Below are 16,179 nucleotides of genomic sequence, written 5' to 3'. Positions count from 1 at the left end.
TAGGCCATTTCAGAGCAGCTTCGGATGGTAACAAAGCTCCAAAGCCAGCAGATCTGGAGATACACTGGCAGAATGCTATGGCAGTGTAAGCCCAATGCTGGCACTACTATGCCAGTGCAGAAACAATGTAGCACCCAAAATAAGATTCCCAGGAGTGTGTTTGGGAAGGAATAGGACACAGTCAGCATCTTATGATCTATCAGCCTAGATCCTAGAGGTGGGATAAATATAAATATTGCCAATGAATGTGATAGGAGAGAAAAATAAATGTCCAGACTGTCCTCCCATCATGTAACTTAATACAGTGATTAAATATTCAGCCAAACAGTGTAGCTGTACAAAAAAACCTTGCCAGGACACACAAATCTCAGATGACAAATGGTAATCCCATGCTACAAATGTTTAAAACTCTTCATAGTGCCAATAACATCTATCTGTAATGCTGATGAGGTCTTGTTAGCATTAATGTAGCCACATGTGTATACTACATGAAAGCCTTGTACAGAAAACCTATCCGTACGTTCACTGATCGTGCTGGGATGGAGAGCGGGCATGACTGCCCTGGCTCTGCCCCATGCAACTGCTGAGTTGTCTGTATGCTGTGATCACATGGAGGAAGTGTCCATGTGTACACTCCCCCACCCCCGGTGATCCACAGCGCTGCTTTCCAAATGTGGCTGCTCACAGGGAGGGAGCGTATGGGTAGGCACTTCCTCCGAATGTTTGCACTGTGGGGATGCCTGCTCTCTCCTCCTATGCGGTCAGTCAGTGTGTGGACAGGCCATCAATACAGGACAATTTCAAGCATGTGTACGCTCAAAAAAGTGCCTGATGTACTTCTGTGTTAGCTCAAGTATTGGCTACATTCACACTTACATTTTTAGGCTCCCACTGAAAACATCTGAAGAACTAAAAATGTAATGTTAAGTGGTAATAAGCAATAAAAACAATAATATCTTTTACAAATTAAGTTTTCTGGCAATGATTCAGCATTGTTATTAAAACAAATTAACATTAATGAAAAATTAAACGGACACAATTATTGCAACATTCTTGAAAGAGCTAGTACCTGACAATAGGAATGCCTCAGATAGCCACAATTTGAACACAAAATATTCACAATTCTTATACAACTGCTTTATTGATTATACATACATTCACAATCTAATAAAATAATAAGCTTGATTGGTACATGTTTGACTGTTGTCAGAAAATGAAATGATGGCTTCTTTCATGAAACATACCAATAATTCTGTTTAGCTTTCTAATTTCCAGTAACAAGCTTGAAATATATGTAGTTAAAGAGTGCTAATTACAACTTTCTCTGTTGCTACCAAGAAATAAACAATAAACAATGTCATGCAGTTAAAGAAGTATTTATTTTAAAGTGACAGTGTCTTCTGTTTTACAATTAGAGTTGCAAAATTTTGGCAAGCAGACTAATATGCTATAATTGGATGGCAAAATGTATGCAAATTTAAATGTGAAAGTAATTTTATGGCATGTGGCCAATAAAAAAAAAAAACAATGTTCACAGATGCCAGTTCTGAAAATAAATTTAGAAAATGCTGTCATTTGCAACGGAAATGCTAATGATTTGGATATACAACTTTGCTAAGGATGGCAAAATAAATTCTGTATTATACAGAAGGACAGATGGATACAAAAAGAGAAGCCCCCTTCTGGAAATCCTAACTGAAATAAAAATGTAAATAAGACACAGACTCGCACTTTATCCCTAGTGTAGACATTTAAACTGCTGCTTCTTTGTGCTAAAAGAGAGTTGTGTTGCAGAACATACCTAGCCTTTAGCATGACAAAGGATGAAGTTAGAAATTGAATCACAAGGGCCTATATTTTTTACCATAAATTTTCTGAAGTGAAATACTGTTCATTACTTCACTAGATTATTTTTTCCCTAGACTAGCAATTGTGTATCATGTCCCATAACAGAAAGAATCTTTGGCCAATGACTTTCCATCAAAATATCTGTAACCACTTAATTGATTTGTTCCATCAAAATGCCACTCTAGAGCTCATGGAATGTAGACAATTTTGTAACAAATGCTTTTTGAAGTCTCCGCTTCCAAGTCTTGGCTTTCCAATATCCCCTTAAGCACCAAGCTAATCCTAACATTGCCTTGCCCTTCTATGGCACTCAAGCAGCTAAAACAATGGCAGCTAGAAATACTGTAAACATGACTTTCGATCAAAATCCTTTGTGACAACAATATCCACTTACCCATGGATGACACACCACCTATAGGCTATGAACCTGCTAGTAGGGTTATAATAAGAACATAAGAAAGGCCCTGCTGGATCAGACCAAGGCCCATCAAGTCCAGCAGTCTGTTCACACAGTGGCCAACCAGATGCCTCTAGGAAGCCACCAACAAGACGACTGCCGCAGCACCATCCTGCCTATGTTCCACTGCACCCAATATAATAGGCATGCTCCTCTGATACTAGAGAGAATAGGTATGCAGCATGACTAGTATCCAATCTTACTAATAGCCATGAATACCCCTTTCCTCCATGAATATGTCCACTCCCCTCATAAAGCCCTCCAAGCTGGCAGCCATCACCACATCCTGGGGCAGGGAGTTCCACAATTTAACTATGTGTTGTGTGAAAAATACTTCCTGTTATCTGTTTTGAATCTCTCACCATCCAGCTTCAGCAGATGACCCCGCGTTCTTGTATTATGGGAGAGGGAGAAAAACTTCTCCCTGTCCACTCTCTCCAAACCATGCATAATTTTATAGACCTCTATCATGTCTCCCCTTAGCCGCCTTCTTTCCAAGCTAAACAGCCCTAAGCATCTTAACCGCTCCCCACAGGACAGTTGCTCTAGTCCCCTAATCATTTTGGTTGCTCTTTTCTGCACCTTCTCAAGCTCTGTAATATCCTTTTTTAGGTGTGGTGACCAGAACTGTACACAATATTCTAAGTGTGGTCTCACCATAGATTTGTACAAGGGCAGTATGATATCAGCAGTTTTATTCTCTATTCCTTGTCTAATTATGGCCAGCATGGTATGTCCACCCTTTATTTTTATATAGCCATATGGCTATTGCAGGTAATACACAATCAATCACTACCAGCAAAATCAATCCATCCAATAGAGTCTAACACAATGGCTGCTGAGATTAAGTCCACCCTGACTAATGTCAGTACACTATGGTGAAAGAAGTTCAACCAACATAAACACTTTTGGGAAATTAAACTCAGTAATTAATATTTGTCTATACCGACTTTCTTCATCCAGAGTTAACTTACGCTTGTCTGCTTGGAATCTTCAGGAACAAAAAGTACAAGGTAGCTTCTCATTGCACAGATAAGACATTTTTTGATTAAATGCCTAGCTATAAATCCAGCTAGATCTATGAGAAATTCAATCTCCAGTTCTGTGTAATGTTTCCTGAATGAAATTTTTGCCCCTAGAAGCTTTGTTCAAATTATAACTACTCTGCATAACAAAGGTCCTGCCATTTAGGTCTTAGGGAAACAGGAAAACTGAAATGTTAAATCTTTTCAAAATAAAATATACTTCCCTTCAGAAAACAGACAAATTACAAATTATTTGCTCCTTAAGAGCTTCACTAGATTATGATATCTTAAGTACTTTAGACCAGGATGATTACAGTGCAATATAATTTCAAATATCTAAGTACTGCTGTCAGAAAACAAAAATAAGTACAATGAAAATAAAGCCTTTGCAATACTGGCTTTCAAATTATTCGCTCCTTAACCACTAAATTTTGCTGTTCTTAAGCTTTCTGGGGGGAAACATCCCAGTGTGGTATAATTTTAAATATTAACTTATATTATTATTTTGTATATGGGTTGTGAAACAATATTTCTTATGGTGACTTTAGGCCTGATGATCACAATCTCACCAATGATTCTCTTACAGTTTAGGTTAGGTTGATTTCTCTCTCTCTCGAAATATAATCTGTCATACTATCACTCAGTGAAAGATATATCAAATGTTCACAAAATTGCTCAGATACATAACTCAAATACTAAGCTTGTACAAATCTAAGCAAATTAAACATGTGCAATTTTATAGATCACAGTTAGATTATCTGCTTGACACTGTTTTTCTTAGTACCGTCACAATAATGGCCTTAATCCAATCACACAATGTTGAAGACTTAAGGTCACTTTGTGTTCTTGGGAGGAGATGGTGACTTCCAATGGTTCTTTCTTTCTGGTTCTGCTACCCCTTCATTTTATTTCTGAAGGTCAGCACATCCACAACAGCAGCATAGGGGGCACAGTGGGGGGTCTATAGTGGGAGGAGGGAAATTGGCAGAAATCACAGCTGCCTCTGAAGAGAATGTAAATGCCCTTAAGTCTTTGGCATGTGTGGTTAGATAAAGGCTGCTGTTGTATAAAACAAGGTTATATAACAGATGGAGCTGCCTTGATTGATCCAACCAATCCCTAGCTCAGTACTTTCTACTCTGGAGCGGTAGGGGCTCTCAAGGAGCTAAGGCAGAGAAAGATCTTTCCCTACATTGCTTCCTGAGATCTTTTAACTATGACTGTAACTCAGTCCTACTTAATTCACAGTCCTACTTGTAAAGCATGTGCTCTGGCACCGAACCTACACTTACAAAACAAGAATCAAATGATGTGGAATCCCTTGGGGACAAGCTAAAACAAAATAAAACCTTCCAAAATTCCTAACTGCCAGTGGGTGGCCACCAACAGGGATCTTGACAGATGGAGCAAGCATTGATCCTCCTGAAAATATCTCCGATGTTCCAGAGGAGGGTCAATGCATTTCTTTCAGGAGCCAGATTCAAGGGAAGAAATGCAGCAACACATCTGTTTTTCCTCTACTATCCCAAAATTCTGTGGTGAAAGAAATATTTCTTATAGTCTCTTCCTCATGCCTTGGAAGGGCTGTGTTAAGAACAGGATGGTCTGGATAAGTAGGGTGGGCCTTGGGGGAGAGGTTTAGTGAGTGAGTTGGAAAACTGACTACTACCCAGTCAAACTTGACTGGTATTTCATTAGTTATGACACTTTTGATGGTTGAATTAACAGGGTAAAAACAGAGATAGTTTTCTGGCTACCCAGGTAAGTATGAGTCATATGGCCCGACTAGTAGAGTGCTCACCAATAGCATTTTTCCCCTCTCAAAAAAGCATTGCTTTTTTGGTAATGGTTAACTTACCGTTAAAGCTAGAAGTTTCCCATACGTTAGATGAGCTGGGATATGGTCTGTTTTGGAGTGTAGTGATTCCACATACCAGTGCTCCGCTTCGGGTAATCTGCTGAGTCTCATGTAGGCTTCCCCTATGGAGCAAAACAGAGACCCTTCAGAACACATGGAAAATAGGAAAGTTGATGAGCTGTAATTATTTTTATTAATTGTAAAGACCTTCTGTTCAGATGGAATTGTTTTTCTCACACACACTCACTCAAACACACACAAAAACATCCACCCAACAGTTGCAATAAAGGCCCTGCTCTTTGTTGCATATGTTCTTAATTCATGAAATAGAGGTACATGGAACAAGATCTGGCTTGCAGAAAACAAAGACAAGGTGAGCTCCAGTAGATATATGAGTCTCAAAGCGTGGAGAACTTGAAATGACAGCACCACACCCTTAAACTGGGCAGGAAGAAAATGGCAGCCAGTGACACGTCACAAGAGGTGAACAGTCAGAGCAACTGACTCATCTTCAAGGGCAGCCCTGCATTAAATTACTCAGGTGACAAAATAAAGGTGACAAGAGTAAATATCATGACAGGATCTCACCTCTCCTGAAAAGCTGCAGCCTCTACAAAAATAAAAAGATAAAATTCACTCCTGGCCATTACCAAAACGTTCCTATCCAGCAACACAGCAGGGCCCAGGTGAAAAATAGTGTCCAGATCACAAGATTTTGAATCTGCCCTAATGGAAACTGGTACCTCATTTATCACTGGTAAAACCACTCCTTCTAGAGACCTGGGATTTTTTGCCACCATTACTATCTCTCTCTTGCAAAAGAATTCATATAAATACATTAGAAATATAAAATTTCCACTGGAAGGCTTTGCTATCAGAATGCCAGCAATATAAAAATAAAACCATATTTATATGATTTATTTACACAACAGTATCTCTCCTATATCACCACCAGCAGTGGTCATATGGCACAAAATGGATGAATCAGATACTTTCAAAGTTATCTGGGAAATTAAGACTTTGAACATGTAAGTGTGCCTCTGTGAACACTTTCCCTCTGTATATTTACATATGCACATAGATCTATATACACACAAGAAGCAAAATGCTTCATATCTCAATATAAACTTCAAGTATATGACATATAGCAGTTTCTAACTATGTCAATAGTGAATATAGCAACAGCATTTCCTCTATCAACATCAGTCTGTGAAATACAAACAAATGATGATTACAAATGGAAAAAGAAAGAGCCCAGCCCAAAATGTTTCAGCCCAGTAAATTATTATTATTTTTTGTCAAAATAAATAGATTTTTACTTCCTTAGATTTTTCGGCATCCTGAAGCATGCCATTTTAGAAGCAAAAAAGCTTGAAATATTTTGAAAAGTGATATTGCTTGTTACAAAAATTCTAAGAGCCATACAATCCTCTTATTTACACTGTCTACATGATATAGGTTGTATGCATGTGCTCATAAAGTGCACTGAGTCCCATTTATCTCAGCACTATCACCCTTAACTTCATTAATTTGAAAAATACTTTGAAGTGAATACTAAAAATAAAAACTTCCATATACAAGGTCCATTTGGCAACGTAGCCTCTCAGACACACGAAGATTAATGGACTTCTGCCTCTTGATACAATCTGTAATAATTGTTCAGAATACACACACACATGCAATATACATTTGAAATATAAGTTTTTGTCATAAAGGATGTATGCATTTATGGAAATCTGAGTGCAATTTTGAAAAGTGTGCAGGCACTTATTAAAATGCCACAGTCTAAGATTGCACAATAAAAAAAATACTTGCATTGTTATTTGCTGAGCCAAAGTACAAACACTTGTATCTGAAAGTTTTATTATTTAAAATTCATTAACAGGTGGTTCAAGCAATCTGTTGATTTTTGGCTTAAAGCAAAAATACAACAGAGAAATACAACAGAGAAACACTGAAATAATAAACTTATGGTTCAGTGCATGGAGTCTGAGAGCCAAACTAGATGAGACAGTGTCCCCATGGACACTACCGCCATTTTACCTTTGCAATTAGCTCAGTTTCCAAAGACCATGAAGGCTCGATCCTTCACAGGGCCATGGTGTGGGGGAGGAGCGGCTCCTGCCTGTCCTGCTGTTTCCAAGAGCCCAACCTCCCATGAGGGTGTTTGGGCTCTTGGAAATGGCATGGGAGACAGGACCCTCTCCTGTCTCCCATGCCATTTCTCTCCTCCCTGTCTCCTTCCCCTGTACCGTTGTCTTGAACAGGATCAGGCCCCCATGGTGTTTGTAAACGGAGGGAATTCCAGAGGTAAAATGGTGGGGATGCCATATCATTTACATTGGCCCTTAGGCTCAGATCTGAGGTTGTCATTGTTGATCTGTTAATAAAAACATCAATATAATGTGCAGGGTCACACCTACTCCTAAGGAGCTTCACCCCCCTCCTTCAGGAATAGGCTGCTCGTTTTGCAGCAAATGAAGAAATATAAACTTTTAAGATTAAATTAATTTTAACTGACACAAGAAGAAAATTATTCACTCAGTTTAAAACATACATACTGCATGTTACTATCAGGTGCCCCAACAGTAAAGGTGTGAGAAGGACAGCCAGAGCTGAGTTGTTTATAAAAAGTTAACATCCTGCTAATAAGTTATTCGGTAAAGGGAGAGGGGATTTTAAACCAGACCACTCCTCCTCCTTAGTGGATAGTTTGCATTTTAGTGTTAAAAAAGACCTCTAGGCACTGGCTACTTTTATCAGATGAGGAAGCCTATGATCAGCATCTAACAGAACACATGATCAAGCTAGGGGCAACCTGCACAGAGAACCTGTTTCCAGGCAACAGTGCTCCGAGCTGGATCCAGGCAATGTACCCAGCAAGAAGAGCAATGATGTTATGAGACAGAATATTTTAGCTTGCACTTTTGCTGCTCACAATCTCTTTTAAAGTCTAAGTACAAAGATATGAATAGTGGATGTAATGGAGCTTTGAACTTGCCTTGCATCAACAAACGCATTGAGATTAGATAGCTTTAATCTTTTAAAAGTGGTACACATAACAGAGAAAGATCAATTGTGAAACTTCTATGTCTCAAGAGGAACTGAGTGAGTTTTCATAACATATCTCCAGGGTCCATGTGGTCAAAACACAGTGCTATAGTAGAGAAATTATAGCATAAAAGAAAGAAAAATAAAGAAATACATTCATTCCTCAAAAAAATACCAATGGCTTCATTATGCTGGACAAAAATTATTATATATTGTGAAAGATTATTTATGTGTAATATATGCACGCAGTGGCTACAATGAGACATCTTGTTTAGCATGCTAATTGAACGTCATCTTAGTATTTAAGGGGACAAGCAAGAAGAAGGCAATTATGTTTTATTGCATTTCTCAATGGAAAAATCTAACAATATTTGGGTTTACATAATCTGACTGGAGAAGATATTGTTCTAGATAAAAGGACTATCCCTAAAGTGACTTTTAAAGGTTTATTCCTGTGTTTTTACGGTTTAAGGTTAGTTTCAAGCACATAGTAAAAATGAAACACATTCCACAAATACTATTTGGCTTGGGCAAAAATATACAGTGACCCACAGAATACTTAACCCAACATGTCTGCTCATAAAACTATCCTTGATACATTAAACACAATGGGAGTAAGCTTAATAGTGAAGCATACTTTAGTAAATTATTTAAAATTAGCCTGAAGCATGACAGGAATGCAAGCAAAGATTTCATTGCTTGAGGCTTACAAATAGCTACTCCTTTGGTGAGTAAGGACTGTCACCAGGTCATCAAACATACAAGATTTCTAAAGCTTTTTCTCCCTGTCAAGTCACAGCCTACTTAAAGTGACCCCCTAGGATTTTCAAGGCAAGAGATATTCAGAGGTGGTTTGCCATTGCCTGCCTCCACATCATAACCCTGGTATTCCTTGGAGGTCTCCCATAACCACAGCTAACCCTGCTTAGCTTCCCAGATCAGAAGAGATCTGGCTAGTCTGGGCTTTCAAAAGTTAAGGGTTTTTTCCCCCTTTCATGCTGCCAGAGATGAATGAAGGATGTGCTGACAGATAAGCTAGCAATGATTTTTATGGGCTACTGATAAGTCTGGCGGATTTGTAAGGTTGCATTAGCGGAGTGATTGTTAAGTTTACTGAATGCTGAAATGATAATGATAGGACTGGGACAGAAAACAGTTGCAGCTCCATTCCAAATGCATGCACTGGCTTTGTGCAAGAATCTGCTCATTCTGTTTAAAGCTGGGTGATCTTCTGAACACAAACTGATGCACATAAAAAAACTGCTTCAGCGACTAAAATGGTCAGGCAGCATGTGCATCTACTACTTTGATGCACAGGCATCACGCTGGGGAATCCTTAATAGGGCTGTCGATTCAGTTCGGCCCGAACCGAAAAACAGCCGAATTTCCCCTGATTCGGTGGTTTTTAGTTCGGGACGAACCAAACTAAAAAATGGTGGGGAAATGGGGGAGCCGAATTCAGCGAGTTCAGGAGTTCACGAATAAATTCAGCAAATTCGGGAAACAGCAGCATAACCGTCAGTAAGCAGTATTCTCCCCTGGCCAATCGGTGGCCAAGCTGGGTCTTCTTCTGGCCAATCAGTCAGGATTGAGAACTGGAGGAATCAGCTGCTGCGCGGCCCAGCCGGGGAGAGAAAGAGAGAGAAATCCTCGTGGGGGGGGGTGAGTGTGCATATTCGCTCCTTTCCATGGCTGCAGGGGGTGCTTTTTTGGGGGTGCAGCCCCCAAACTTTCAGCATAGCTTCAGATGAGCCTTCTTAAGAGACCCCCCCAAGTTTTGTAAAGATGGGTTCAGTGGGGACAGAAATATGGGCTCCCCCCTTTTCTCTTTCTGTGGCTGCAGGGGGCGCATTTTTTGGGGTGCAGCCCCCAAACATTCAGCATAGCTTCAGACGACCCTTCTTAAGAGACCCCCCAAGTTTTGTAAACATTGGGTCAGGGGGTCCTGAGATACGGGCTTTCCCCTTTTCCCTATTGGGAGGAATGGATTACCCGATCCTGTATGCATCTCCAGAGCGGCAAATCCAAGGCAAAACCTCCCGTGCTTAAATAGAATTGTATTGGATTACCCAGTCCTCCCAGCCCCTCCTAATGGAACAGAAGACAGCCACAGTAAGACCCCTTTGGGGGCTTTAATCTATAATTTTTCTCCTGTGTGTGTGTGTGTGTAGGGGAAGCAGAGTCTGTGTGTGTGTGGATAGGGAGCAGTTTCTGTGGGTGGGGGGGAAGCCAAAGGGGGCTTTCACCTGTTCTGCCTGGGGTGTGTGTGCCCCCTCGAGTCTCTCTCTCCCTGGTTTGAGGGGGGGCTTCAGTTGTGTGTCCTCAGGTTTTCCCTCATTCATAAGATCGGTTAGGTCTATTTTGATGCTTGCTCAAAACTGGTTTTCAAATGGTGACTTAAAGAATACATTTTCCTGGTCCTGAGTTCGATGCAAAAGGGGAAATTCCACTCCCTCCTGCTCATTATGCATAGCTAGCTGCCTCTGTCCCTTTCCATGGTTTGCAAACTCCCAGGTGTCAGGTGTTGCTTTGCATGGTTGCAAACATGTTGCTTTGCAGTTGTGTTGCTTTGCAGTTGTGTTGCTTTGCAAACTTCTTCGCACCTGCCCCGCCCATTATGCATAGCTAGCTGCCTGTATCCCTTTCCATGGTTTGCAAACTCCCAGGTGTCAGGTGTTGCTTTGCATAGTTGCAAACGTGTTGCTTTGCAGTTGTGTTGCTTTGCAAACTTCTTCACACCTGCCCCGCCCTTGCTCCGAGCAGCTCAGCTGTTTGTCGGGGCTGGGAGCTTTGTGCGTGGGCGGCAAGCTCTGCTCAGAGATGCACATTAAGGGTGGGGGGACCCCTTTTGGGGCCCATATCTCAGCCCCCCCTGACCCAATCTTTACAAAACTTGGGGGGTCTTGCAAGAAGGGTCCTTTGAAGCTCCGCTGAAAGTTTGGGACCTCTACCCCAAAAAATGCCCCCCCTGGAGCCGCGGAAAGGCGCAGTTGTGTTTTTAATGGCTTTATTTGGCCGAATTTTTTCCCCGAACTTTGAATTCGCGCTGAATTGCACGGACCCGAAGCGGGGGAGTTCGGACTTTGGCATATCCCAAATCCAGACGGGCCAAATTCGGCCGAATCCGAACTATACCGATTTTTTTTTCAGCAGCCCTAATCCTTAATTAACTCATAGTAATCTCTTATTTTACAAACATCTAGGTAAAATTTGATGTGGTTCAAATGATAATCAAAAACACTGAGGCTTGAATTGTGCTTTACTATTGTGCGATGGAACCACTTCTGTGTGGTATGGTTAATGTATAAATCATGTATAAAACATTACACATGTCTTTAAACAGAAGCCATGTGCACTGGACAAATGATATCATTCCTTTCCATGCCAGCCAAGACCCCCAATGGAAAATGCCTAGATGATAAGTAACGCTATTATTATTACTGTTTACAAAACTCTACCTGTGTGGTATGGGACTGGCCCACAATCAACTGATTCTATGATGTAATAGTAATAAATTAATCAGGTCTCAGGTGTATTAAGTAAAGGGGATTTTTTTTAAAAAAATGAGGACAGTAGATTTTTCTTGGCTGAACATAAGCGTATTAATTAAATTTACAACCCAAGTATAAATGGTAGCATGAAACACACCTCCTTAGGCCTCAGCCTAAATGCTTTATTACCAATGTATACATGTGAGTAATAACCTTCAAGAGATGCAGAAGAATTAGGTCAAGTTCTCAAATCTAATCTAAACAATAAAAGACAGACATTCATAATGTGTTACCATACAAAAACAACCTTTAAAAAAATCTGTAGTGCTAAATTACAAAGCTGATGAGACTCATGTGAGCCAATTATCTGTATTTTGGTTATCCAGATACATGTTCTAGGTTTTGTTGGATTAAATAATGGGATAATTGTGACCACAAAATAAAATGACCAGTCTTATGTTGTCAAAGCAATACAATATGCCTTTCCTTCTAGAGACCACTGCTCCTTGAAATCTACAGTATATCAAATTGCTACCCTGAAGTGCCAGAATCCATATTACTGGTATTATGTCTTCAGACCTAGCATGCACAGAGGGGTAGGGGCAATGGTACTCAGTCTGTGGCTCATGGAGATACCCTTTTGCAATTGCCATCAATCAAAAGAGTCATATATAATTTTATTGCTGCCATGAGGCCTGCACTTCAGGGAGGGTTGCAGCTTATCCATTCCACCAGCGATGGCTGTTTCAAGGTAGAAACCCATCAACCACAAGCCCGACTGTGCAAGAGCCTTGCCCTCTTCTCTAAAACAAGAGGAAGGTACCACATTGGGGAACAGTGCTCAGAAGAGTCAAACAGCCACACGTGGCTCTTGAGCCACTGAGTAGGAGGTTGGTGAACCCTATACTGTGCTCTATGTGGGATTTCTTCATGAATTTCTCTTTACATTTTTTTTAAAAGTGCCTGGATACAGCTGTATCTCATAGCAGTTTGACATCCCATCCTCATTACATGCAAACAAGACATTCTGTGCATCTAAAGAAGATTGCTCTGTGATACGATTGGTCACAATGACAAACAAAAACAGTCAAAATACTACCTAGTTAATTTATGAAAATTATATCTGAAGAACAGACATGAAGCTGCTTCTTGAAGGAATGCACTTACAAAAAATGTTTGCAACAGTGTAATCCTAAGAACAATTTCCTGGGAGAAAGCCCACTGAATATACCTGAGTAGGGTTCTGAGTAGATCTGCTTAAGATTGCTCTCTAACTACCTGAAATTCCAGCAGATCAGTTTTACCCTTTTTCCTATTACTTTCAATGTTAAAACAAAGTCTTAATTCTCCATCTTACTTTTATACCACAAAGCTAGTTGACACAGGAATTACTCTAGCAAGTGGTCTTGTGTGGTTTTAAGAGAAATGCAACACAACCAACTGCATATTGTATTTCCAGGATACTGAAATACATCTAGAAGTAAGACTGATTCCTAAAGCAAGACTAATTTTGGCATTAAAGTATTCAATGTTCCATTAGGACCATTATTTCTTTTAACCCCGAGATTTAATTGATGCTTTAAAACTAAATAGATTACCCCATTCAATGCAGTTGAGTTGGCTTTTGCCTTTTGTATTGCATGTCCCAATGCCAAATTAATCTATGTTACCCTCTTGCATACTTGTTTAAGGTGAGTGCCAAAAAAGGTAAAAACGTACTCTACACGGAATCTTAAATAATTAGCCTGATAAGAATTTTTAAACTATCATTCTACAGTAATGCTCTTTCTTTGCATGAAAAAGACTGATAGAATTATTTCTCTTGGTAAAGAGCCAAACATATGGTTTTCTTAACTCGCTTCAAGCACACCTGGCCAAATAAATGCTAGAGACCAAATTCACTGTACAGCTTTCTATACAGTGCACATTTTTGAATACATGAGATAAGAATGGCCAGATACCTGGGAGTACAGTACAGGCCAAAAATAGCACTCTACTTTAACAGTAAATCAGTAGCTAGATTTTAAGTAGGACCCAGCTGGCCAGACTGGTGAAGTAAAAGCCAATGGGAACACTCCTTGAACACTGTGGAAAACAGGTGGTGCAAAATGTTTACACAGCTGAAGTGCTAATCAGATTTTGGTAATTTGGAGTGCAACTCTTCTCAGCCTAGACAATGAACCTTCTGTAGCTACAGAGGAAAAAATCACAAAGCTACTGTAAGTGGCATAAGGGGGTGGGGAGGTTCTGAAATCTAATTATGGCTCAAACTACAGGTGATACTACAGGCCTTAGCAAATCAAGAACATGACTGATTTTGCTGTATTCTTGCAGTCAGATGATCCGAGCTGCCAGTTCATTATATGTTCACAAGGTGAGGTATAATATTCAGTGTGGACCAGTATCAGGGTATTAGGTTGGCTATTTGCTGAACCCTACCACATGACAAAGATTCCAGTGTCAATCAGAGATACTTGGGATCATCTACTCCAATTAGAAATGGGAGCCATATCACTAGGGTTGCCAACCTCCACGTAGTAGCTGGAGATCTCCTGCTATTACAACTGATCCCCAGCTGATAGAGATCAGTTCACCTGGAGAAAATGGCCGCTTTGGCAATTGGACTCTATGGCATTGAAGTCCCTCCCCTCCCCAAACCCTGCCCTCCTCAGGCTCCACACCAAAAACCTCCCACCAGTGGTGAAAAGGGACCTGCCAACGCTACATATCACAGGGGCCCCCATTAAACCTGTTGGGACCAACTGTCCAATTATGTACATACAAGGGGCAAACAGAATGGAGGACAGTGGGGCAATACTGATGGAAGTGTATTTAGTAGGGATACTACTAGCAAGCATCTGGAAGGAGCTGAGGAAACAGATTGAGAGGAATATTGCTTCCAGCTGCAATGACTTTTCTGTGCTCCTGTTTGCTCTTCCTGTCTTAAGTATATTATCTTGGGCATGGCCAAAGGGCTCTGGGCAGTTAGCTTATAGAATCATAGAGTTGGAAGGGACCACAAGGGTCATCTAGTCCAACCCTCCGCACAATGCAGGAAATTCACAACTACCTCCCTCCAACACACCCAGTGACCTCTACTCCATGCCCAGAAGATGGCCAAGATGCCCTCCTTCTCATGATCCGTAGAATCAGCGTTGCTGACAGATGGCCATCTAGCTTCTGCTTAAAAACCTCCAGGGAAGGAGACCCTGGCTCATGCCCTGTGACCATGGAGAACGGCCTATTTGATTCTGGAGCAGTTCCAAGATAGTTTGTTCTTACTGTCTTTTTTATATTTAAATTGTATTTGCTTTCATTTTTATTTGTTGTAAGCAGTTGTGGGTGTCAGTAGGGAGAAAAGAAGCTAATAAATATACTAATGAACACTGTCCAGTGATGCCTCAAGCACGGGCCTTGTCCAGGAGTGGCGTTGAAGGCTCCTTGCTCCCCTTGGAGCACCATGCCCCGAGCTGCACCAACCCAGGCAGAATCCCTGCACTTACTTCCAGGTGGCTCCTCAACGTCCCTGTCTTCGTCAGCCTGGCCGGATGTGCCTCTGGCAGGTGAATCCTCAGTGCCCCACACCCTGTGGGACTGTCTCTCCCAGCAGCAATGGCCAGCGGGGACGGGACTATATGCCAACGAGGCGCAGAGCCGGCGAGGGGCAGCAGCGCGGGGTCGCCTCCTCCTGGCTCCCCCGGGTGTGGGGAAGGGGCAGCGGCCGGCCAGCGGGAGCCTCTTCGGCACGCAGAGCTGAGCAGCAAGTGGGCATGGCTGAGGCGCCCTCTGCCTGTGCCTCAGAGGCGAGTGAGTGGCTGGAGAGGGAGGGAAGAAGAGGGGGGAGGATGGAGGGCGCCTGGGTGGAGGGCGTCTTCGTGGCTGTCCCCTCCCTTTCCCCTCCTACTTCTCTCCCTCCCTCGCCTCCCGCCTTTCTGGACTTCCTTGCAAGTAGCCGTTCGCTTTCCAGAAGGACGGGAGGATGGGCGTGCACGGCTTTGGGGGAGCGTGCAGCGGCTGCGCCGTTCAAGGGTGAGTGAGCGGCTCCCGCCCTTTTCCCGTGAGGAGGAAAGGGGCCGCCTCCGATCCAGCTGTGCTCTACCATCAAAGAGGGGTGGGTGGATGGGAGAGCCCCCTGCCCACACACAGCGAACGTTTGTCGGAGAAAACGAGTCTTCTGGGGGGGCACTGCTTGGACGATTCTTATTCACAACTAATTCCACCCGCACCAGGCCAAATAGGTTGGGGAGGGCCTGTGGCTCAGTGGTAGGGCATCTGCTTGGCACGCAGAAGGTCCCAGGTTCAATCCCCGGCATCTCCAGTTAAAGAGACCAGGCAAGTAGGTGATGTGAAAGACCCCTGCCTGAGACCCTGGAGAGCCGCTGCTGGTCAGAGTAGACACTACTGACTGGTCCCTTTTCGCCATCGGTGGGAGGTTTTTGGGGCAGAGCC

At 42.0% G+C, this 16,179-nt stretch overlaps 1 protein-coding gene across 1 annotated transcript in view; it reads right to left on the bottom strand.

Annotated features, from left to right (window-relative positions):
• Positions 1 to 16,179, bottom strand: part of TMTC2 (transmembrane O-mannosyltransferase targeting cadherins 2) — a 229,399-nt gene that overhangs the window by 38,079 nt on the left and 175,141 nt on the right. The window contains exon 8 of the mRNA XM_056846658.1: positions 5,189 to 5,310. Coding sequence (XP_056702636.1) covers positions 5,189 to 5,310 — 122 coding nt within the window. The remainder of the gene's footprint in view (positions 1 to 5,188; positions 5,311 to 16,179) is intronic.

The sequence above is a fragment of the Euleptes europaea genome, chromosome 3, assembly GCF_029931775.1.
Source record: "Euleptes europaea isolate rEulEur1 chromosome 3, rEulEur1.hap1, whole genome shotgun sequence".
Lineage (NCBI taxonomy): Eukaryota > Metazoa > Chordata > Lepidosauria > Squamata > Sphaerodactylidae > Euleptes > Euleptes europaea.
Note: the sequence above shows the minus strand (reverse complement) of the source record. Positions and strands in the feature narration are given on the sequence as shown.